Source organism: Ichthyophthirius multifiliis (genome assembly GCF_000220395.1).
Source record: "Ichthyophthirius multifiliis unplaced genomic scaffold scaff_1120509250587, whole genome shotgun sequence".
Classification (NCBI taxonomy): domain Eukaryota; phylum Ciliophora; class Oligohymenophorea; order Hymenostomatida; genus Ichthyophthirius; species Ichthyophthirius multifiliis.
This window is the reverse complement of record NW_004086616.1, coordinates 29,909-55,392: the sequence shown is the minus strand read 5'-3', so window position 1 is coordinate 55,392 and position 25,484 is coordinate 29,909. Positions and strand designations below refer to the sequence as shown.

The 25,484-nt window shown below is 17.6% G+C and overlaps 4 protein-coding genes across 4 annotated transcripts, besides 33 other annotated features; 1 reads left to right on the top strand and 3 right to left on the bottom strand. All coding sequences in view use genetic code 6, as the record gives it.

Moving 5' to 3' along the window:
- Positions 1-1,108: 1,108 nt before the first annotated feature.
- Positions 1,109-1,178: a microsatellite.
- Positions 1,137-1,178: a microsatellite.
- Positions 1,179-4,462: 3,284 nt separating this feature from the next.
- Positions 4,463-4,533: a microsatellite.
- A 1,009-nt stretch (positions 4,534-5,542) lies between these two features.
- Positions 5,543-5,590: a microsatellite.
- Positions 5,591-5,595: 5 nt separating this feature from the next.
- Positions 5,596-5,631: a microsatellite.
- Positions 5,632-5,639: 8 nt separating this feature from the next.
- Positions 5,640-5,682: a microsatellite.
- A 2,158-nt stretch (positions 5,683-7,840) lies between these two features.
- Positions 7,841-7,874: a microsatellite.
- A 2,077-nt stretch (positions 7,875-9,951) lies between these two features.
- Positions 9,952-10,019: a microsatellite.
- Positions 10,015-10,062: a microsatellite.
- Positions 10,023-10,068: a microsatellite.
- A 320-nt stretch (positions 10,069-10,388) lies between these two features.
- Positions 10,389-10,439: a microsatellite.
- Positions 10,440-10,491: 52 nt separating this feature from the next.
- On the bottom strand, positions 10,492-11,305 carry IMG5_083270 (leucine rich repeat protein; the record flags this gene model as incomplete). Its single annotated transcript, XM_004036377.1, has 2 exons — positions 10,792-11,305; positions 10,492-10,737 (listed from the first exon to the last, which is right to left on the bottom strand). Exons 1-2 carry the CDS (start codon positions 11,278-11,280, stop codon positions 10,492-10,494), a joined length of 735 nt encoding a protein of 244 aa, XP_004036425.1. The 5' UTR covers positions 11,281-11,305.
- Positions 10,559-10,668: a microsatellite.
- Positions 11,294-11,366: a microsatellite.
- A 242-nt stretch (positions 11,367-11,608) lies between these two features.
- Positions 11,609-11,649: a microsatellite.
- A 750-nt stretch (positions 11,650-12,399) lies between these two features.
- On the top strand, positions 12,400-15,313 carry IMG5_083260 (protein serine threonine phosphatase alpha, putative; the record flags this gene model as incomplete). Its single annotated transcript, XM_004036376.1, has 6 exons — positions 12,400-12,623; positions 12,680-12,769; positions 12,822-13,614; positions 13,670-14,289; positions 14,330-14,591; positions 14,647-15,313. The coding sequence occupies exons 1-6, from the start codon at positions 12,443-12,445 to the stop codon at positions 15,311-15,313; spliced, it is 2,613 nt and encodes an 870-aa protein (XP_004036424.1). The 5' UTR covers positions 12,400-12,442.
- Positions 15,314-15,673: 360 nt separating this feature from the next.
- Positions 15,674-17,132, bottom strand: IMG5_083250 (hypothetical protein). Its single transcript, XM_004036375.1, has one exon. It carries the CDS (start codon positions 17,095-17,097, stop codon positions 15,790-15,792), a length of 1,308 nt encoding a protein of 435 aa, XP_004036423.1. The 5' UTR covers positions 17,098-17,132; the 3' UTR covers positions 15,674-15,789.
- Positions 17,096-17,170: a microsatellite.
- Positions 17,131-17,170: a microsatellite.
- Positions 17,171-17,540: 370 nt separating this feature from the next.
- Positions 17,541-17,653: a microsatellite.
- Positions 17,572-17,670: a microsatellite.
- A 351-nt stretch (positions 17,671-18,021) lies between these two features.
- Positions 18,022-18,086: a microsatellite.
- Positions 18,087-18,308: 222 nt separating this feature from the next.
- Positions 18,309-18,354: a microsatellite.
- A 159-nt stretch (positions 18,355-18,513) lies between these two features.
- Positions 18,514-18,564: a microsatellite.
- Positions 18,565-19,292: 728 nt separating this feature from the next.
- Positions 19,293-19,340: a microsatellite.
- Positions 19,341-21,242: 1,902 nt separating this feature from the next.
- Positions 21,243-21,288: a microsatellite.
- A 392-nt stretch (positions 21,289-21,680) lies between these two features.
- Positions 21,681-21,711: a microsatellite.
- A 41-nt stretch (positions 21,712-21,752) lies between these two features.
- Positions 21,753-21,800: a microsatellite.
- Positions 21,801-22,281: 481 nt separating this feature from the next.
- Positions 22,282-22,321: a microsatellite.
- Positions 22,322-22,682: 361 nt separating this feature from the next.
- Positions 22,683-22,724: a microsatellite.
- Positions 22,725-22,884: 160 nt separating this feature from the next.
- Positions 22,885-22,948: a microsatellite.
- Positions 22,949-22,990: 42 nt separating this feature from the next.
- Positions 22,991-24,954, bottom strand: IMG5_083240 (tetratricopeptide tpr_2 repeat protein; the record flags this gene model as incomplete). The annotated part of the gene is made up of 5 exons (XM_004036374.1): positions 22,991-23,490; positions 23,625-23,927; positions 23,980-24,082; positions 24,166-24,249; positions 24,766-24,954. 5 exons carry the CDS (start codon positions 24,952-24,954, stop codon positions 22,991-22,993), a joined length of 1,179 nt encoding a protein of 392 aa, XP_004036422.1.
- Positions 24,955-25,271: 317 nt separating this feature from the next.
- Positions 25,272-25,313: a microsatellite.
- Positions 25,314-25,332: 19 nt separating this feature from the next.
- Positions 25,333-25,397: a microsatellite.
- Positions 25,347-25,394: a microsatellite.
- Positions 25,398-25,416: 19 nt separating the features above from the next.
- Positions 25,417-25,451: a microsatellite.
- Positions 25,444-25,484: a microsatellite.

The following is a 25,484-nucleotide window of genomic DNA, read 5'->3' as shown; positions in this document are numbered from 1 at the left end:
GAACGAATTATAAAACTCAGGCATCTAATTTGCTAAAGGATTGATTAAATACTGCAATAAAGAATACATTTAAGCCATATAATATTTCCAAAGCGAATGTGAAAGTATAAAATAAGACCAAGAAATAATGATTTTGGCCTGTAAAATAAGATAATATCCTAAAATTCATGAATAATACATTCAAGAAATAAAATAAAAAATGTAAAAATGCTTCAATAATGTCGATTTTGAATTGTAGTGCTTTCTTAGCGAAATTTATATAATTTAAGAAGACGCAACAGAACTCGTAAATTCGTATAAGAAATGTCTTTAAATAATTCCCAACCACTTTTTTATACTCTATAAATTATTCAATTTATATTTCAGAATGTAAGATTTTACATAGGCAAGAATTTATTTAGAAAAAGCTCATAAATTAAGACCAACAGATAGTCTATGCTAAAAAATGTTCGGAGATTATTATTATTCATAAAAAGATTTAACCACGGCTTTTAAATATTATGAAAAAGGAATTGCCTATAACATTAATTGCTATAAATGTTATGAGTCTTTAGGAGACTTAACATCTGATAATGCTTAATTATAATACTATGAAAGTTGTCATTAAGCAAGTCCTTATTATACTAATGTGATGATAAAAATAGGACTTTAATATATGTAATATTCTGATGATTATTTGGAAGCTTTAAGATGGTTTTTTAAAGCTGTAGAGAACAAGGATGGACATCCTCTATTGTATTTTTATATTGCCCGATCGTATTATTTAAATGATTAATATGAATATTCACTTAATAATTTAGGGAAAAGTTTAAATATTTCAAGTGAGAAGTTGAATGATTAGTTAAGTTTAGCGGTTAAATTGTTGAATAAATATAATAGTTTTTTTTAGATTGATTTAGTTATTAAGTTTATAGATTAGATTAGGTTAAAATATTTTTAATATTTTAAAACTATTGCTGAAAATCTCGAAAATCCTAAATATGCGAATCTCTTTTTATTTTTTGTTAAACCAAGTGCTGATGAAATTTCAGTTTTTATGTTTAATAAAATTATGGATTAAAATAACAAAACATAAAAGTATTTGCTTGATTTGTATAATAAATTATGATTATAATTCATATATATATTTATAACTTATTATATATATATAATATATTATATATTTATAATTATTATATTTTTTCTTGAAAATTTTTTATATTAGTTAAATTTTATTTTTTCTGATTAAAAAATAAATTAAAAATATAATTATTTAATTGAGTATTGTAAAAACACCATTCAATTAATATAAATACAATTTAAATGTTTTTTAATAAAACTTTGAAATTTTAATTAAATAACTAATGTATTTATAATTAATATTTTAAAAATATATAAAAACTCTATAAAAATATAATTTTTATATCTATATATTTTTTTATATTTTATTTTTCTGAATCAAGCTGACCCTATATTTTATCTTAGAAAGTTAAAAAACCTTTTATTTTATTTCAAAATGTAAAACAAAGAATTAATTAATATAAGTACTTTGGTTAAGTTGTATTATTATTTAGTTATGATATTTTTTATGTTAAAGATAATTTTTCTTCTTCTAAACTTTATTCTTGACTTGTAATATCTTATTTTTCATATAAAAACTCATTTTTTCTTGCAATTTAAGTTTAATTTTGAAAAAAAGTAGATTTCTTTATATTATTTCTTTATCCAGATAAAATTGTTGTCTTTTTCTTTTACCCTCTTTAAATAGTAAGTGGATTAATTGGCTTTTACACTATATTTAAATTAATGCTATTTGAAGAACTTTAACTAATATCTTTACTATTACTATTATTTATTTAATATTAATTATTAAATCCATAAAATTTTTGATTCAAATTTAATTTATTATCAATTTTATGTTAAATATTTTTATTTGAATTATTTATAATTACAGTCATACATTTTTTCTAAAAAAATAATAATAATATATATATATGAAAAAAAAAAAAAAAGAGTAAAATTAACAACATCTTTATTTTTATCTTTTCTTTACTTTTTTAATTTCCAATCAAAAATATTATCTTTTTCTGAATTTATTTTTTTCAAGTTTTCTTAAAATAATAAACTTAAATATTAATAATCTGGTTTATCAAAATAATTTAGTTTTTTAATATATTTCATATATTCTAAAAAAGAAACAGGAATACCCTTACATAATTCCTCCATAGTAATAGTTTATTTTAAATTTTCAACTTCTTTATTACATTTATTATTTAAAGACTACCAAGGTAATTTTCCTTTTAAAAAATAAATTATCATATACCCCAAAGACTCCAAATCGTCCTTTCTTGATTATGAGAGTTATTTATGGGCTGTAATCGAACAATACCTAAAAGTTCCCATAAATTGATTTTATTCTACCTAAGGTAAATGTTTCTTATTATCATCTATATATTTATATGAAAGCCCAAAGTCTACTATGTAGACTTTTGTATCTTCTTCTCCTTTTCCAGCAATTATATTTTCTGGTTTTAAATCTTAATGTATATATCCCTTATCATGTATTTATTCGAGAATTTTTATCAAATCAATGGCTAACATAAAGACTGTTTTAGTTGAAAATTTATTTTAGCAAAGAGCAAAATAATAGTCCAAGTCTTTATCTAAAAGTGTTAACACAATAAATTAATGTATTTCATTATTACAATAATCTATTATTTTAGGAATTCCTTCTATATGTACTAAGTCTTGTAATATTTTGATTTCTTCTTCTAGTTTTTATTATATTGTTTAGTTTTATGATTATTTTAATATTTTCACTGCTACAAATATTTTTTAACGTATTTCTACGGCTTAATAAACTGTACCGAATGATCCACTATTTATTGTATTCATTATTCGATATTAATCAGTGACTAAACCATTGTTCAAATCCTATTTTTTTTTCTATTCAGTCATAAAATGTATTAAATATTTTTTTTATATATGTAAATTGTTATTCTTATAATATTTTATTATTTTTGATAGTTTATGATATTAATTGGAATATATTGATAAAAATAATTTATATATATATATTATTTTAGTAAAAAAAAAAAATTAATAATATTAATTAAATTAAAATTTTATAAGAAAATTATAACATAAAATATTTTAAGCAAAAATATTTTGATATGTTTTTTTTTTTTTAAATTAAAAATAAAAATATTTATTATTCTAATTTCGTTTAAAGTGTTTTTTCTTCATATATATAAATTAGAAACTTATTATATTTTATCAATTAATTGTTTGCTTTTAGTATTTTTAATATTATTATTATGCAAATAAATGCTCTTTAACTTATTATTTTAATTTAAATACTAATATATATCATCTAAGCATTCATCTGTGAGTAAATTATCACTTAAATTAATATTATAAATTGGCTAATTTCCTTTATTCAAACCTTAAAGTAGATACTTTAATCCCTAATCTCCGATTTTATTTTTACTTAAAATAATAGAATTAACCTCCTACTATGTTTTACTTAATTAATTTCCCAAATCTTCACAATCATTATCTGTAATTCCTTATTTATAATTATTTTAAAAAAGAATAAATAAAATAAATACCTTCATTGACTAACTCTAAATAATCTATATGTTAGTTAAACTTTAGTTTATAGATGATTAAATTTAAGTTTTCAGAATTACTTTTGATAAATTTATTATCAATATTTTTCATATTTTTATTAGGAGACTTAATAAATTTCAATTAATTTGTTTTTATTTTTTATTTTTATTATTACTATGATTTTTACTAAACATTATCAATTAAATTTTCATTTATACTGATTATTTTATCATCAAAGAAATTATTTTCAGTTTTAATGGTTATTGGGGCTGCTATTTCGTTTTTTTCTGAAATTAAATTTGAACTTTTACTAAAATTTTAATTGTAAAAATCATCATAGCATATTAAATTTAAAGATTCAATTTTTTTACCTAATTTAAAAAATTAATTCCCTTAAATATTATTATATTCCATTTTTAAATTTTAACTTAATATATCATCTACTTAATTTTTTATTTCTTATTATTAACTATTTACCAAAGTTTAAGAAAAAAGATTATTTTTTAAAAACTCGTTTTGATTTTATAAATTTGATAATAAGAGTTAATCCTAGTTGATTTAAGACTAATTTAAATTAAGTTCGAATAACTTATTTTATTTATTATGTTTTGTTTCGTTTTATAATTAATTTAGTAAGAATATATAATTTTCATCTTTTAAATTTTTGATAAACATTTGAGGATTTGTTATTTCGAATTAAATTACAATATTATTTAAATAACTTTAAATTAATTTTTCGGGAAATCCAAGTAATAATTTATATTCTTTTTCTAAATCTTTCCCTTGTTCGAGTATTTTGAACTTGTCTGAATATAAATTGAAATTAATTAAGTTTTTTTTTTATTATTAATACATTTTTTCTATACTTTAAATATATATATATTTATTATATATATATATATATATATATATATATATATATATATATATATATATATATATTTATTTTTTAATTACTTTTCATGCCAATTAATCATCCTTTTATATATATCTTCATATTCAAAACTTTCAAATCGTTTAAATTTATCAATTATATTTTAAAATAATTTATCTATCTATTTATACCATATATTTTATTATTATTTTATCATTTTCTAGTATTCCTTTTATTTTAATTTTTTTTAAATAAAATAAATAAATAATAAATTTTATTTATTTACTTCAATCTTATAATTTATCTATTAAATAAATAAACTTTTTTATTATTAGATATTTGTTTCGATTATTTCCTTAAAATTTTACTAAATTTTAGTCACAAATTAATCGTTTTAAAATGATAGTTTTTCTTTAATTCCCTTTATTTAAGAAAGATTGTTTTCTATTTCTTTATCAAAATTATCTTATGTTAAAATTTAATGATCTCTATGTTTTCCAAAAATAGCACAGTATGTACATATCTTTATAAAAAAATATTTCTTTTTAAATTATTTCATTATAAAGTTTACTTGATTCGAGCATGTTATACATATTAAGTCTTTAACTTTTTAATGTTCTTAACACTAATTTATTACGGGAATTTATAAATTATTTAAAGCATTCGTTATATTTTAATCATTTTTATTTTGCAAGTGTGATAACATTTTTATTAATGTAATATTTATTGGGAAATAGTTTATATTTTTTTAAGTTTATATTATTAACTATCTTTTATTTATATTTGATAATGTATTTTTTAAATAAAAAATAAATATATTATATAATATGATTAGCTTATATTTACTATTTTACTCATCTTCAGGACATGTAAAAGCTTGAGAAGAGTTTATTATATTTAAATTAATACATTACTAACAAAATGTATGTCCACAATCTGGTATAATTCTCGGTATATGAAAATTATTATCAAATTCAATATTACAAATATTACAAAAAAGAATATTTTACATTTTTTTTTTTAAATAATTGTGAATATTTAATTTATTTGTATTGTATAAATATATTTTTATTTTTTAAAAAAAAAAAACAACAACAAAACAAAACAAAACAAAACAAAACAAAAAAATTTAAAAAAAAATATATTATAAATAAAAAATATTTTATTAAACTAAATATATATATATATTTATATATATAAATATATATATATCATATTCTATAAATTATTTTTTTTATTTTTATTTCATAAATATTAAATTTTATATTTTTATATAAACAAAGAAATTTATTATTTATATATTTATAAATATATTATATTTATAATCCTTTAAATACATTTTTTTTAGCATTTTTATTAAAATTTACTTAAGTTATTTTTCATTTTAGTAATTTCTTTAATTTATGAATTCTATTTTAAATTTTATTTTTTTATTTTTATGTACTTATATAAATCTATTATATCATACACAACAATTAGAAAGTTAATTTTTATTTTTTATATATTTAATTAATTGCTTTAAATAATAAAGATTTATTAAAATAATAAGAATCATTGTATATATTATTTTTTAAATATTTTTAATATAAAGATATATATTATTTTACTATCATAAACTATTACATAATATACTTTTTTAGAAAAATTTCATCTATTCTAAATAATTTATGACAAGAATTTGCATTTATCTATAAAACAATTACATGAAAAAATATCACAAAAAACTAAAAAAGAAAACTTTTTTAAACTCTTTACAAGTAACATAAAATCAGTCCTCCACCCCCAGAGTATTTTTTAGAATAAAAATCTATACTCCGAATTTTTAGTAAGAATAAAGTCCCAGATCAGATTCTCACTTATTTATCTACTTTAAGTATTAATATTTAGAAGTTGTTTTATAATTTTTTTTTTTTTTTAATATTCTTGTTTTAATTGTTTCAAATTTCATAAATAATTTTATAGAAATAATTTCATATTTTAAACTACTGTTTCCTTCTTTTTTTAAATTTGTATTATTAGATTTTAGAATATAATTTAATTAATATGTAAGAATTCTATTAAATTATAAAATTTTGTTAGTAGTAATCAATAAAATTTTCACATTAATTTCTTATTTTTTTATAAACATCTTCTAATAATATTTATGGTTTTGGCTTATTAATAAATTATTTTATTAGTATTATTATTTTCACATAATTCTGATAATTAGATTAAAGGAAATCTCAATAGGTTAGTAAAAATTATTAAGACTTTATAAGAACTTCATTAATAAATTAGCTATTAGTGATTTTTGGTGCACACTAATTTAATATTTTTTTTTAAGTAAATTTAAATGCATATGATACTATAAAAAATTTACTCATTCTATAAAAAATTTCTACGATTTTAGGATTATTTTTTTAAACCAAAAGTTAGAAATCCACTTTAAAATTTTAATCAATTAAATGTTTAAATAAGAAATTAAGTTTATATAAATATGAATATTAAAAAATTTTATAAAAAATACTTGGTTATAAAAAACATATTAACTTCAAAATATAAACTAAAATTAAATAAATCATTAAATGCTTAATATTTTAGAAGAAAATTTAAATTTAAACAAATAATAAAATATATATTTTATATTATAAATAAAATATCAATTAAATTATTTTTTAAAATTATCAAAAATAATTATCTATTAATATTATTTAATACTTTTAATTTAAGTATGAATATATATTTTTTTATAATATTTTTAATATATTAATATAAAAAAAAATTAAATTAATATTTATTTTATAATTATAAAAAATTTAATTTAATTATAATTATATAATAATTTATAAAATATATAAGCATTTTATATTATCAATTTTTTATCATATAATTAATTAATAAAATACTAAATAATTAAATATCTAGTTTATTATTTAAAATTTGATTTTTATACAAATAATCAGAAAATTGTAATTTTTTTTAAAAAAATATATATTCTATCAAATAATTATATATGTATGAATTAATCTTAAAATTTAAATTAAGTTTTATTCAAATAAATTCAATTTTTTATTTATTTTTATAAATTTAATATATAATTAAAATAAATTTTACGACTATATATAAAAATAATAAAATATTATAATGTAAAAAAAAAAATTTTATATAATTTATTATTAAAAAAAATAAATAAAATAATATTTTATTAGTATAATTTTTAAAGTTTATTAAATAGCATATCTTTATTAATATATACAATATAAAAAAATTTTCATTTTATTAAAAGTAAAAAATGAAAATTATTATATGTAACTGAATATAACTAAATATTTATATTATTTAATTTAAAATATAAATATTTTTGTATATATTATAATAATTTATGATTTTATTTAATTATAATTTAAAAATTATTTATATTAAAAAATTAAATATATAATATATAAATGTAATTTTTTTTTATTAAAATAGTGAAATTCCATAAAATATAAAAATATATTTTATAATTGATTTGAAATCATTATTTTTAATTTGTATTATTTTAAACTAAAATAAAACAACATTTTTTTATGTATAAATAATTATTTAATATATAAATCATATAACATGTTATTTAAAATAATTTTAAATATTAATGTTATCATAGAGAAAAAAAATTAAAGAATTAAATTATTATAAACATTTAAATATTTTAGTTATCAATAAAATATATAATTTTTTAAATAAAATCTAATTAATTTATAAAATATGAAAATTAAATTAATTTTATTTTGTAAAAAATAAATAAATTATATTTTTTTTATATATGAATGAAAAATAAATATTAATTATTAAATTACTAAATAAAATATATACATAATAATATTAAATATATTCATTAGTATTTTTATAAAGGATATGGTGAACTAAACTCATTTTTTTTTTTATAATTAAATTACTTTAAATATTCCTAAGACTATTATTAATATTATTTTTTTTATTAAATATAAATTTAATCACTATTTTAATTATTAATTGTTCTTAAATTAGTATTTTTTTACTTAAAAATATTTTTATTATTTTATAAAGGCGATTCTTTTAAATTTAGTTTCATAGGTGATTCTAATACTTATCTACTTTATAATATTAAAGTATCAATATTATTCTAAATTTAAAAATTTTCAACACTTTTAACAAATAAATTTATTTTGCAAAATTTTTCAGCAATTTATTTCTCGAAAAACATTTTCAAATCTTTTAAGGCCTCATTACATCCTTCTGAATTAAAAATTTTCTAAGGAGAACAAATTTACCCTAATATCTCTTAAGCCGAGTTTTTTATTTTCTATACATTTATTTATTAAGTTTCATTAATATATTGAAAAAACTTTGACATTTTATTTTTATATTAAAGTTCTTCCAAGTCTTTTATTAGTTAAACGTTTGAAATATTTGTTGAATACTGCATTTAAGGTTCTTTTATTATGGGAATTTACTATTTTATACTCTTATAATCTATAATTTCACTTTTAAAAGTTTAATATTTTTAAATAAAAAACTTGAAGTGTCCGTCTATGTTTTTATTTAATTCCATTTTTGTATTTTAAAGTATGTTTATAATTTATTATTGTGTAAATTCAAAAAAATCGTTTAAAATATTTTTTTCTTTTTCGATTCTTTTTCTATAATTTTATATATTCTTTTTTATTTATTTTTATTAAATAAATAAATTATTTTTTGAAATATTATATTATTTACTAAATCTTCTTCACTTAATAAAAAAATTATATATTAAGGTAACAATTCACTATTTTTTTCTATCAATTAAAAAGGAATTTTACTAGAAGATTTTTTCAAAATCTACTATTCTTATTACTTAAATTTTTATTAAGGATATTTAGGAGGCCTAATTATATTATTCGTTTAACTTTATTCAAAATTATTTTGGTTTAGTTTTATATTTTAAATTTGTTTATTATAACTATAATTCCTTTTATATTAACTTTGGTTGAAATTAATTATATTGTATTTATTTTAATTAGAAAAATATGAATCATTCCCAGAATCTGATCTTGATTTCTAATTATTTGTTTAGGAGATATTTAAATAAATGTTTGTATTTTATTTGATTTAATCTTTTTGATTAAATTTATAAGTATGATCTTAAATGGATATATTAAATATTTTTCGCTTTTCTTTATTTTTATTATAAAATTCATTAAAATCTGAATTTGTTGAAAAATCGGTTAAGTTTTGCTTACTTGTTTAATAATTTTTTATGTTTTCTGATTTAATTTAATTATCTTCTTACATTTTAAAAGAGAGTGTATGCGTATTTTTTATATATAAAATATTTTATTAATAAAAATAAAAATTAATAAAAATATGTATTTATTGCATTATTTATTTTAAATAATAAATAAAAAAAATAAATTATAATATTTTAAATAATAAATATAATAAATTTTATAATTTATTTTTTTATATTTTAAAGTTTATAATTATTAGTTTAATTATAATAAGAAAAGATTATAAAAATTTTATAATATTAATTATTAATATTTGTATATATTAAAATTATGATTTTATAGATATTTAAATATTATAATAATATATAAAAATAATTATATTAAATATATATATATACTATTAATTAATTTTTTTTTTTTTTTTTTAATTATTATATGCTAAATTAACGATTTATTTATGTATTATTTAATTTAAAATTGTAGAAAGCTAAAATTATATTTTTTATATTAAATTTTTTTAATTTATATAAAAAATATATGTCTATCTAAAAAATATATATATATAATAAATAGTAATTTTATTATAAAATAAATAATATTATATTTTATTTTTTTAAATCTTTTTATAATATAAAACCTTTATTTTTTTATTTAACTTCTTTTATATTTTTTTAAAAAAAACAATAAAATAATATAACTATTAAAAATTAAATAAAAAAATACATACACAATATAAAATAATACAAATAAAAATAATAACATATATATATTAAATCTATATATTGTGATAAGCCTTTCCAAAAAAAATAATCACAAAACTCAGTTATTTTTAGCCTTTTTATTTTGTGCTGATTACCCGTTGTTTTCTTCATCTTCTTGAACTTCTTCATCTTCATCATCATCTTCATCATCATCATCTCCTTAATCATCCTCTTCATCCTCATCATCATCATCATCTTCATCGTCATCATCGTCATCATCATCATCATCTTCATCTTGATTTAATTAGTTTAATCCTTAATTAACATCACTATCATCTTCATCCTCATCTTCATAATCATCTTCCTAAAAACATATTATTTTTAATAAAAGAATTAATAAATATATATATTTATTTACATCATCATTTAAAATTTCATTTCCGTCTTTATCTTAATTATCAAGAATTTCTAAATTTGGTAATAAGGAGAAAACTGTTTCTCGATATTTGGCGTCTTAACATACAGGATTTTCGATCAAATCTAGTTAATTAAGATTAGGAAATGTCTTAAGTGCATCTAACTCGCTTAAATTATTAATTTAGACATTTCCAAGTAAAAGAGCTTATAGATTTTATGCATTTTGTAAATACTTTAAGTGAGAAAGTTATAAATTGTTGTTTATTAATTCTAAAGTCATTAGTTTAGGTAGATTAGGGAAATTTTCTAAGGTTTGTAAATCACATTCATTTAATGATAATATTGATAAATTCTTGAATTATTCGAGTTTTTGTTTCAATTAGTCAGGTATTTTTGTTATTTTTTAGCCGTCTAAATTTAATTCGACTACTTCTTGGGTTTTTAAACCTTTTACTTGTTGTTCAATTGTTTAAAATAATGCTTTTGACATTTTTTAGTTTACTTTTTTTTTTTTTAACTCTTTAAATATTTTTTTTTTTTAATATTTATTATTATTTATTTTTTTAATTTTTATATTTAAACTCTTTAATTATATTTTTTTTTTTTAATTTAGCTTTATATTTTAATAATTACATATTATTTTTATTTATATTTCCTTTTTTTTTAATTTTGCTTATATTAATTTAGAAATAATATAAATTTCGTCAAACAAAAATTTTCTTTAATTTTTTTTATTTTAATTTATTTGCTATAAAAAATGCACTTATATTTCATATAAAGATACTTAAATGCATTTATTTTACTTATAAAATTTTTTATTATATATAATATTATATTTCTTATATATTATTTTATATTTAATTTATGTGATTTTATTTTTCTTACATATAATAAAAAATATTATTAAATCAATATATAAATTTAATTCAATATATTCATAAAACATAAAATTAATTAAATATATATAATTATTTAATTTTAAATAAAAAATTTTAATTAAAAACATATATGTTTATATAACAAAAAAATTATAAATTTTTTTATAATTTTTAGAATAAAAAAATAGTCTATATTTTTCAAATAAATAAAAAAATTACTTATTTAAAAGAATAAAATATGAAAAATTAATTATTTATTTAATATTGAAATTTGATGTATTAAAGTATTTATTAATATAGATTTGTTATTTTAATTTAAAATATTTATTGAAATAATTTAGTTAAATAAATATTATAATATAAGTATTTAAATAAAATATATTTATAAATTTATTGAGAAATTGAAAATATTTTTGAAACATAAAAAAAAATTCGTTTAATATATATAAAACTTTATATTTTTTTATCAATAAATATCGTTTAATTAATAAAATAATGTATAAAACATTATATTTTTTTATAAACAAATTGTTTTTATATTGATATAAAAATTACTTTTTTGAATTAAAAAATATTGACTATGAAATATTTCTAATATATAATTAATTATAGCAAAGTATAAATATTTATTATTTTAATCCTTATAAATATTTCTATTTTTTTAAAATAATTTATTAAATAAAAAAAAATATTAAATTTTTTTAAATTGTAAATATATATATATATACTATATTGAAAAAAATTAAATAAAACAAAATAATAATAATTACATTAATGGAAAAAGTTGAATATTAAGGAACAGCTCCTTAAGCTCGTTTCGGGCATACAATAACTTATATATCAAAAGGCAAAGCTATCCTATTTGGAGGCGCAACCGGCGATACTGGCCGTTTCCAAATAACGGGCGACACATATTCATTTGACGTATAAACTCGTATATGGAAGAAAATAGAAAGTATTAAAAAAATAAAAAACCTAATAAATTTTTTTTTTTAAATTTTTAAAAAAAAGCAAACGGAAATCAACCATCTCCCAGAGCTGCACATGCAGCAGTTGGTTTAGAAATAAATTAAATGGTAGTATATGGAGGAGCTACAGGCGGTAAAAAAAATTTATATATTTTTTATTTTAAAATACATATAAATTTAAAAAGGTGGAAGTTTAGCCTCAGATGATCTTTATTTATTAGATTTACGAGGAATAGATGATATAGGAATGTGGAAAGTAGTTCCTGTAGTTGGCTAAACACCAGGTCGTCGATATGGTCATACAATAACATACACAAAGCCATTTTTGGTAGTGTTTGGAGGAAATACTGGATAAGAAGCAGTAAGTGATTGCTGGTATTTGAATGTAGAAAAAAGTCCATTTACATGGCAAAAGATAGAACCTAAAAATGAAATACCAAGGGTAAGGGTATATCACAGTGCTTCTTTATGCAATTAAGGATCAGCGAACGGAATGGTGGTAATGTTTGGTGGAAGATCGAATGACTAATCAGCTTTAAATGATGCTTGGGGCTTAAGAAGACATAGAGATGGAAGATGGGATTGGGTAAAGGCCCCTTATAAGTCCGAAAAGGAACTACCGGTGGGAAGATATTAACATTCAAGTCTTTTTTTGGGGAAATTATTGTTTATTATAGGTGGAAGAACTAATAATGTTGGGGAATATTTAGGTTTGGAAGTTTATGATACTGAAACTTCGGAATGGAGTAGGTTTAGTTCACTTTAAAGGTTTAGACATGGTTCTTGGATTGTCGATAATTTTATTTATATATATGGAGGTTTTGAGTTGGAGAGTCCGAATATTCCAACCGATGTTATTGTAAAAATTAATCTTTTGAAAAGTATTTCCACAAACGGAGATTTATTAATGAAAATTATTAATACTTTGAAATAATCTTCCCCAAATAATAGTTCTTTAATGGAAATTTAATAAATTTCGTAAAATTTATTATATAAATATATATATATTTATTTACGCTAATTTAAAACAAAGACCTACAACGGGTGGAAATACAGGAGATTTAAATTCAACTGCAAATTCAAATATAAGTAGTTAATTTGGGAAAATAAGTCCTAATTCAATAAATAGTTCTTTTAATAATAATAATTAATTTTAGCAATAATAAATATAAAGTTTACCAACCTAATAATAATAACATTAATCATACTAATAATAATAAGGTTAATAAAAATATTCTCCTACTTAAAATATGAATTAATATGTAGGAGGAGTGGTTAATAATATATCTAATGCTAATAAATATATGCCAAATTAAATAAATAGCAAAATCCAAAAACCTTAATCTATTGGAAAAACATTCGAGTTTATGGAAAGTATAGTCGCAGAGGAAACTAAAACTAATGATAATCGCAAAGTAAGCAATAAAGGTCAAAAAATAAGTAATATATACAATTAAGTAGACTTCAATAGTAATAAAGGAGTCGCCTATGATCCGAACTCAATCCATAATATTATGATTTAGCATTTATTATAGCCTAAAAGTTATATTAATTTTCCCGAAAATGTACCTTTTAAATTTTCCTCTGAGCATATAATATAACTATGTAATTTAGCTGAAGAAATTATAAAAAATTAACCAATAGTACTTAGAGGTATTCTTATATATAAAAATATTTATATATATATAAAAAGTAAGAGCTCCTATGAAAATATTCGGAGATATACATGGATAATATAGTGATTTAATGCGTTTTTTCGATTTATGGGGTTCTCCTTGTGAAAATGGGAAAGACTCAGATATAGAAAGTTTCGATTATTTATTTTTAGGAGATTATGTTGATCGAGGAAATCATTCATTAGAAACAATATGTTTACTTTTAGCTTTAAAAGTACGATATCCTAATTAAATACATCTTTTAAGAGGAAATCATGAAGATAAATGGATAAATACAGGGTAAATTTTATATATATAAGAAATAGTATATTATTTATTTATGTAATATACAAAGATTTGGATTTAGTGATGAATGTAATTAAAGATTAGGAGAAGATCCTAGTGATGAAGACTCAGTTTTTAATAGGGTAAATAGGCTTTTTGAATGGTTACCTTTAGCAACAATAATAGAAGATAAAATAATTTGTTTACATGGAGGAATAGGTGGGTCTTTACATTATATTTAGGAAATAGAAAATTTATAGAGACCTCTAGAAGTTATACATGAAGTAAATACACCCGAACATTAATTGATTGTTGATATTTTATGGTCAGATCCTACAGATTCAGATCAAGAATTAGGAATTCAGGCTAATGTAATAAGAGATCCAGCCGGAACAGGAAATATAGTCAAGTTCGGACCAGATAGAGTGAATTAATTTTTATAAAATAACGGTTTGTCAATGATTTTGAGGGCTCATGAATGCGTTATGGATGGATTCGAAAGATTTGCGGGAGGAAAGCTTATTACTGTGTTTAGTGCGACTGATTATTGTGGAAGACATAAAAATGCGGGAGCAGTACTTATTTTGAAAAATAATTTCGAAATTATTCCGAAATTGATTTATCCTAATAGCGAAATTTAACACAATTGGATTGAAGATGAGGAGGCTTTGAAAAAAAGACCGCCAACACCGCCTAGATGGAAAAATAATAATAATATAAGAAAGTCTTTTGATTGATTTTTTTATAATACTTTTTAGTTTTAAGTTGAATATATATATATATATTATTTGTTATTATATTATTATTTTTTAATTTTGTTTTTTTTGTTTTTTTTTTTTAATTTTTTTTATATTATATTTTAAATAATAAATTTTTTTTTTAATATAAAATTCATAAAAAATAAGAATTCTATTTTTATTTATATCTAAAAATAAGATATATTTTTTTTAAGTGAAATAACTTTTTTTTTTAGAAAATTTAATTTATTTTATTTCTAAAGTCAAAATTGGAGCAAAAACACATAATTTCAAAAATGTTAATAATTTAATTTTTTTGATAATTATAAAAAACAAAAGAATATACTGTTATAATAATTAATTATAAATAAATAACTAAAAAAAAAAATTAATTAAAAAAAAAGCAAACAAACACAGAAAAAATCATACAAAAAAATAAAATAATTTCTTCTTCAAAATAATAAAAATCATTAACTTCATTTTTCTTTTCTTTCAGTTTTCTTAATAACACCGACAGCGACTGTTTATTTCATATCTCTAACTGCATATCTACCAAGAGGGGGATATTCTTAGAAGACTTCACAACATAAAGGTTTAGTGGGTGTTAATGTGATTAAAGCAGCATCTCCGTTTTTTACGGATTTAGGGTTTTCTTCAAGAACTTTACCTGTTCTTCTATCGATCTTTTAGTGGATTTCTTCGAATTTACAAGCAATATGAGCAGTGTGGCAATCTAAGACGGGGGTATATCCGTTTTAGATTTAACCAGGGTGGTTCATGATGATGACTTAACTGTAGAAACTAGTGACTTCTTTAGCGGGGTCATTCTTAGCATCAGAAGCAACATTTCCTCTCTTAATATCTTTAACAGAGACACCTTTAATGTTGAAACCGACGTTGTCACCAGGAATAGCTTCAGGTAATTATTCGTGATGCATTTCAACAGATTTACATTCAGCTTCGATTTTACCAGGGGCAAATCTAATCAACATACCAGGTTTAATGATACCAGTTTCTACTCTTCCGACTGGGACAGTTCCGATACCACCAATTTTGTATACGTCCTATAAGGGTAATCTTAAGGGTTTATCAAGAGGTCTCTTGGGGGCTTCAAGAGCATCTAAAGCTTCAACCATAATAGGTCCTTTATACCAGGGCATATTGGAAGATCTTTCTAACATATTATCTCCATTGAAACCAGAAATAGGAATGAAGGGAATAGTATCGGGTTTATAACCTACTTTCTTTAAGTAATCAGATAATTCTTTCTTGATTTCCTAATATCTTTCTTCAGAATAGTTGACGGTCTTTTCGTCCATCTTGTTCATACATACGACCATCTATTTAACTCCCAAAGTGAAAGCTAATAAAGCATGTTCTCTGGTTTAACCGTCTTTTGAAATACCAGCTTCGAATTCACCTTAGGGTGAAGCAATCATAAGAATAGCAACATCAGCTTAAGAGGTACCAGTAATCATATTTTTAATGAAATCTCTGTGACCAGGAGCATCAATAATGGTGAAGTGATATTTAGCGGTTTCGAATTTCCAGAGGGAAATATCGATGGTAATACCTCTTTCTCTTTCGGCTTTAAGCTTATCAAGTACCCAAGCGTATTTGAATGAACCTTTTCCGGCTTCAGATGATTCTTTCTCGAATTTTTCGATGGTTCTTTTGTCAATACCACCACATTTGTAAATTAAATGACCAGTTGTGGTTGATTTACCAGAATCGACGTGACCAATAACAACTAAGTTAATATGAATTTTATCTCCTTTTGCCATTTTTAATATTTTTTTTTATTTTAAGATTTGTTATTTTTATTTTTATTTTTTAGTTTTTTAATTTTATTTTTTACCTTTAAAGATATTTATATTTAATTAAATTTGGACTTAGTAGAAAATTTTTAATATATTAGAAATAAATTAAGAATTTCTTAAATTTATTCATATAGTAAAATATATAAAAAAAAATACTTAATATATAAAAAATATAGATATAAAATTAACATCTAATTAACTTTTAAACAGAAATAAAATAATAAGCAACATATGTATTTTAAATTATAAATAAAATATATTTTTTGTAATTATTAATATTTACAAAAAAAATATTCACTCATTTAAAGAATACAAAAATATAATTTAAATTATGAATTATAAATATATATGTATATATATATATTTAAAATAAAATTAAAATGCGTTTTTATAAATTATAGAGAAAATAAAAATAAAAAATATTTATATTTTAGCAATTATATATTTATAATTTTAAAAAATAATATTATATATAATTTATATAAATAATATATATATAATTTTAAAAATAATATATATACATTTAATATTTAAAAAAAAAATGTAAATAAAAATATTTATTAAAAAATATTCAAATATATATATATATATATTTTATATTATATAATTCATGAATATAATATTAAATATTTTTATCTTTAATATTGAATTTCTAATAGATAAAATATTTTGTATTCTTTATAAAAAATATTATATATAATAAAGAGAATTTTATTAAATATTAATATAAAACATTGAATATAAAATTATTATATTATATCAAATTAAAATACATTTTTATTTAGATATGATATATTTTTTTTTTATTTACTAAAATAAATAAAAATATATATATCTAACTTTAATTTTAAAAATAATATAAAAAAAGTAAAAAAATAAAAAATAAAAATATATATGTATATATATAAAAATAAAATATGTATATATATGTATATATATATATACATATATATTTTTTTTTTTTATTAGAGAATTTTTTTTAATTATAAGTATTTTAATATTAATGTATTTTATTCAATATAATCATTTTTATTTTTCCTTTTTATATAAATTTAATTTAATTTAATTTATTTATGATAATCATTTTTGAATCTATTTAAATTTAGTTTTTTATTAAATAAAATTATATATTACCCTTGAACGCTAATTTAAAATCTATGTTGGAATAATTTAAGTTTATTATTTTTTTTTAATAATTTTTTTTATATTTTTTATTTATATATGAAAATTAATATTAATTAGATTTATTATTTAATATTTTTATTTTTATTTCTTAATTTGTCTTTTATTTTTATATTTTATTAATTAAATAGAAATTTTATAACGAAAATATTTGAATACATTAAATTCAATTTAATTATCAATTCCTTAAATATTTCAAAAAATATTTTATAAAATAAAAATGAATTATACAAATAACTAAATATTTTAAAACATTTTATATCTTTATATATTATCAAAAATTAAGTATTATAAGAATAATAAAATTAATTAAAATAAAATAAAATATTTTATTTAACAAAAATATTTTAATATTTTAAAACAAAAAAATGTTAATATAATAATATATATCAAAAAATAAACAAAAAATATAATTATGTTTAAATAGAGTAAAAAATAATGTATAAATACTCATAAAAAAAATTATAAATAATATAAATTAATTTATTAAAAAACGAACGCATTAAATTCATAAATTAATATTTTTACCATTTTTAGCAATCCCTAAAACTACCATATTACTCTTATACCTAAAATATAATTCTTCCAAACTAGAGATTTAATAAAAATTTAACAAAAAATAGTTTTTTAATTTAAAAAACAACCTGGTATATTTAAATTTGTTTAAATATTTTAAAAAATTTTCAATAAACTTTCATAATCTTCAATTTATTTTTTAATATATTTATAAAAATTTATAAAATTCACTAAAAAAAATATGCGATAAATGATAATTTAAAATAAAACTATATATATACCTTATCAATCCAAAATGTTTAAAAATAATAAAATAAGCTAAAAAGCTATATTTTATTATTAGATTATTAAAAGAAAACATATTTAATGCTTTTATAAAATAAAATAAAATAGAATTAAAATATTTAACTTATTCTATTTATTTAAAATATCATTAAAAATTATTAAAATATTTAATTGACTTTAATTTAAATATTTAATAAATTTTTAAATAAATTATTTAATGAAATCTAGTAATATATAATATACAATATTATAAATTAAAAAAAAAAAATTAAATTTTTATTAGCATATGTAAATTTTAAAGATAATTAAATTATTTGTAAAATAACAAATATATAAAAAAATGTTTAAATATTCAATTTTAATGTAATAAAAATATAGATATTTAAAAATATTAATAATTTGTAGTTCATCTATATAAAAATTATTTTTATTAATAATAATAAAAAAGATACATTAAGAAATATTTAATTCGTAAAATAAATTGTATTTAAATATAAAAACAATAAAAAAACTTGTTATTAAACAAAATATTTTCATTAATTTTTTAAATATACATTTAGTAAAAAAGATTAAAAAAAATATTAAAAGTAGATTTATATTTGATTTTATTTTTCAAAAAATCAAATTTAATATATAAAAACAAAATTTAAATCAATAAATGATTAAATTAAAATATAATTTATTATTTTCTTTATCTATTATATTAAAATATAACAATTATTAACTTTTTTTTTTATTTATTTACAAAAATATGTATATTTTTAAAAATTAATTCTGACTATTAATCTATATTAATCATTCAAATTTCTAGCAATATAAAAAAAATTAATAATTAATAAAATTGATAAAAAAAATTAAAAATTTAAGCAAAAAAATATTTTATATTATATTTGTGTATCTATTTTAAATAAAAAATAATATTTATATATTAAAATACAAATTAAATAAATAAAATTAAAACAAAATATATTATAAAAAATGAAAATATCAACTGATACAGAAAGCTAATCTAAATAAATATTTCAATAAAAAATGCAAAAAAAGAAACATAAATATGCTAAAATAACAGATGAACTTCGTATAAAATTTCTCAATAATATGTTCTTTAACAATAAATCTATAAAAAAATCAGCCTAAGAGCTTAATATTAATTACTCATCAGCCAAAATAATTCTAAATTAACATAGAAAGAGCTAAAGATTAGCCTAAACCTTATAAACTTAAAATATTCCAAAAATTTAACTTTAATAAATCAATGTAATTATCGTTATCTAATAAAAGATTAAGAAAGTAATATGGAAATAGAATGTACGATAGGAGGATTCAAATAAATAAAAGAAAGGAAAGAAACATAAACTACAAATAATAATCTATAATAACTTAATTTTCTATAAATGTTTATGTTAATAAATTAATATTAATAATTGTATGCATAAAAATTTAATAATAATTACTGAAAATAATAATAATAAAATAAATATATATATAAATATGTATATTTATTTTTTATAATTAATTTTCTGGATTTTTTTTTAATCTGAAAAGTGTGTGTTTTTTTTTATATGTAATATATAATTATGCAAAATAAATACAGTTTACTAAATTAATTATTTTACAATTGTAAATTAAAAAACAAATAAATTTTGAGTCATAATATTTAATAAACATATATTTTTTTTAAATTTACAAAATCGTGCCTAATCCTTTTTAAAAATAATTGAATTTTTAATTTATAAATTAAGAATGTGTTTTATTTTTATTTATCTTTTCTAATAAATAAATATAATATGTTTATTTAATAAAAATATAATATAAAATAAAAATATATTTAAAATTAATAATTTAAATTTTTATATACTTTTTAATATGTTTTATCTTTTTATTGTATTTGAAAAAAAAAAAAACTAAATCAAAAAAAAAGGAAATAAGATTTTTTTTTTTTTCTTTAATTTCTCTCACTTTTTTATATTTTTTTGATAATTGTGTATTTAAATAAAATTATAAAAAAAATAGTAATAGTTAATAATTAGTTTATTTTTAAGATTATTTAATACAATAAAAACTTTACTTTTTTTCGAATGAAAATAAAAAAATAATAATAATATTGTTTTATTAGGAATTAATAAAAATAATAATTTAAAATTAAACAAATAATTTAAAAAAATGAAATAAAATCAGAATAATTTTATTAAAAACTTACATTTAGTTAGAAACGCCTTAGTTGATATTTCATTATCTATATAAAACAAAACTAATATACAATAATTAAATTCATAATAAAAAAGAAATATAAACGATAGTATGTAATTTGATTAAGAAAACAATTCAATGTTATTTAATTTCAAATAATCTAAAAAAAACAATACATTTTAACAGAAAAACAAAAATACATTAAATTAAATTGCAAGTGCATCAGAGTAACTACAAATAAAGTGGATGAAATAATAAATAGATTAATTATGTTAAGATAATTAAATTGTATATAATAATTTTTTAGATAGTTTACAAGTAATAAATTAATTATAAAGTAAATTAAAATAACAAGAAAATGCAATTAATAATTCATATAATTAAATAAAAATATAATTAATAAAACAAACTCACTAATTAAAAATAAGACAAGTATTTATAAATAAATATATATATATATATATATATAAATATATATATATATATATATATATTTATTTATAAACATTTTATAATTATATTTAAATAAAAATATAATATATTCATTTATTCTTTTATTTTAAAACTATTTATTATTAAGGACATAATTAATTTACATGAAAAAAAAAATCATTATTGGAAAGAAAAATTTTTGAAATTAAAAAAGGAAGTTGAAAAATATTTAAATGAATATATACTTTAAGAAAAAGAAGAACCTAAAATAATATATTAATTATAATAAGAAAATTATGTTTTAAAATAAATATTAAATTTAAATATTCCAAATGAAAAAATAGAAAAAATATAAAGTGAAATAGAATAATAAGAAGTTGAATTTTTCAATAAAAACTGCTAAAAACCATCTGAAATAGAAATTAAGTATTTTGCAATGTCATCTATTAATAAAGAGTCTAAAAAATTGCCTTTAAAATAATTAGAAGTAAACACATCAAATAATTTAAATATAAAAAATAATTTAAATACAAATATAATGAAAAATAATGATATTTAAAATACAAATAATAATATCTAAAATTTATTTAATAATACAAACTTAAATAACATTAATTAAAATTCAAATAATAATTATAGTGTAGATAAAGATAAAAATAATGATATATAAAATAATAATATTAAAGAAACATAAGAATAATAAAAATAATAATTTAATTAACTTTAAATAATAAAAAATAGACAAATAACAGAATCTAAAAATTTAAGTAAACAAACTTTATCATTTAAAGAAGTTGAAGTAAATAACAGTGATGACGATTTATAAGAATAAGAAAATAAAGATGAAGTAGAAGAAGAAAACAATTTTTATAATTTTTAAAATGCTATAAGATAAAGTAAAGATAGTATAGACTTTACTGATAGATAAAAAGCTAAATAAATGCTTCTTTAATAAAGTCAAAAACTTTCTTTATAAATGAATAAACCAAAGTTTTTTAAAAAAAAGAAAATGAGGAAGAAATTTAGATTTAAAAAGAAGAAGTTGATAATGATGAATTTCCAATATTAGAAGATGATAATTAATTAAATATGTCAAAATAACAATAAATTAATAAAAATAAAAACTATAGATACGATGAATGATTTTATTTTTTAAACATTAATATATATATATATTATATAGACAAGTGAATATATATATATTTTTTTTTAAAAAAATAAATATATTTATATATATATTAATAAAAATAAATCACTTCTTTTTCTTTTTCCCATTCCCTTTCTTTCCTTTTTTCGGATATTTATCCACCTAATAAGTTTCCCACAACGTTCTAAACTGGGGTTAATTCTAAAACTCCAAATACTAACCACTTTTACTAATATTCCTCGCACTAGTCAACGTTCTATTATGATAAGGTCCCAATTCAGCATTAAAAACAGCCTCAGAGAGTTTAAAATAAGCCAAAGCTTCATGACTCCTTTCCAACATAAACATATTACAGCCCAAATTATTAAATGTAGCAGCTGTATCTGGATGTTCTACTCCAAAAAGGCTCTCTCTAATCTCCCTACACTTTAAATAACACCTAAGTGAGAGTTCATATTCTTCCATATTATACAAAACTGAACCTAAACCGCAATATGCTAGAGCCATATCAGGATTATTATCGGGTAATTTATCACATATTTTCTTACAAGCCATAAAATTAAACATCGCATAATCGTCTCTTCCTGCACTGGAGAAAACTGAGCCTTTTGAATATAAAAAAAATAGATTTATTTAATCTTAAAGTTCACTATTTAATATTTTTGCCATTCTTACTTTGCTTAATCGAAATTTTATATTGCAAATATATAATTTTATTAATTATGTGATTATATTGCACTTTCGATTAAAGTTCGGACCTACATAGGAACTTTTGGAGGGTAAATTATCTCTTCAATAATTACTGGAATTATCGGAATATCGGACATTACTCCTTTTTTTAAATCTCCTAATATTTTTTCGCCATAATCTAGATCATTATTTAATTATTGTAAAAAATCAGCTGTTCTTCCAACAGGAATAGATGGCATTCCAGACCAAATTATTGCTTTTGGTGGTTTTTCCCCTTTTTTAAGTTATTTTTTTTTAGGAGGTTTAGCTTATGGTTTAGGTTTTTCAGGAGGAGGTTTAGGTATTGGGTCACCTTTACATACAAATAAAATTATATTTATGATTAATTAATTTATAATATATACCTATAACTTATCTAAAAGGTTTTTTTTATCCAGTGGATCTATTTTATATGGAGGTGGATTTTCTTTTTAAACCAAAGGTAAAGGCGGCGTAGGTGGTAAATCTCTATTTAAAATATTTAAAATATCATTATAGTCTAATTCTTTAAGATCTGCTTAAAAAATTAATTATTATTGCATTTTTATTACATTTTAGATTGGTTCTTCATTTGTTTATTATTCTTATAATATATTATTGTTGCTATTACCATTACTATTATTGTAATTTCTTTCCTATTTTTAATTTTTTTATTCGTTTTATAAATCTTTGTAGTAATTTTCTAATTTTCTATATAGTTTTTTATTAATATTGGAGAAATTAACTGTATAAATTTCCTAATTTTATCTTATGCTTAAAATATCTCTAAAAAATCTCTCCAAAACAAGACTAATATCCTTCTTATCTTAATCTTTAGGTGAAATCTCAAATCCAATTCTACTTAAAACTAATTAAAATTCATGAAAAAGTAACTAAGGATCATTATCTCTTTTTTTTTCAACCATTTCATGTACTTCCTTTTCATAAATTTACATCAAATGATGTTTATGGTAAAATTCATTTCCTGTTGGTGGTATCATTTTTTACATGCAATCATTTACGCTTTCCACACTAATTACATTTGGTAAAATATGCGCTTCTTTTAAGAATACTAAAAACGCAAAAGAGCTAATTTTTTTATTTTACAGAGCGATTTCATTCCATGTAAGAAGTAATTTTTATTAAACATAATTTTCTGATAAATAACTTACATAACAACTCCTTAATTCATCCTCATATGCACATTAAACTGCTATTGAAGGTTCCGTTAATAATTTTCTGGTAATTTCATCGAATATAGGACATCTTTATATTTCTATTTAGCCTTTATTTACTAATGCTTTTTCAGATAGGACATCTTAGAAAATTTTCTCAAAATGGTTCTTTTGGTTTGGGTACATTATTCGTGATAATTAATATAGGAGAAAGTTAAATTGAGATTTATTTATAGTTTTTTCAATGTTTTTTTAAACGACTTTTTCACAATCGACACAATCAAGGAATAGATTATACATTATTGATAGGCTTATATTTGCATTTATTAATGAACGATCAAGAATGAATTGGAAAAATTCGGAAAAACGTAAAGTTTGTAGGGTTTAGTCTTGTTTTGCAAAACGATTAAAAAGCTCCTCTAAACGCTTTTCTTCGTTTGGTTTTAACATAACAATATTATCTTCCATTTTATGATTTTTTAAAAAATATTAAAAGTATATTAATATATATATATATATATATATATATATATATATATATATATTTAATTTATTTTTTCAAAGTATTTTTTTAAATTTTTTTTTTATTTATTTAATTTTTTTTTTTATTTATTTAATTTTTATTTTTTGAATATTAAAAATAAAAAAATTTATTTATTATTATTTATTTCATTATTTTTATTAAATATATATAATTTTTAATTTGATATATATAA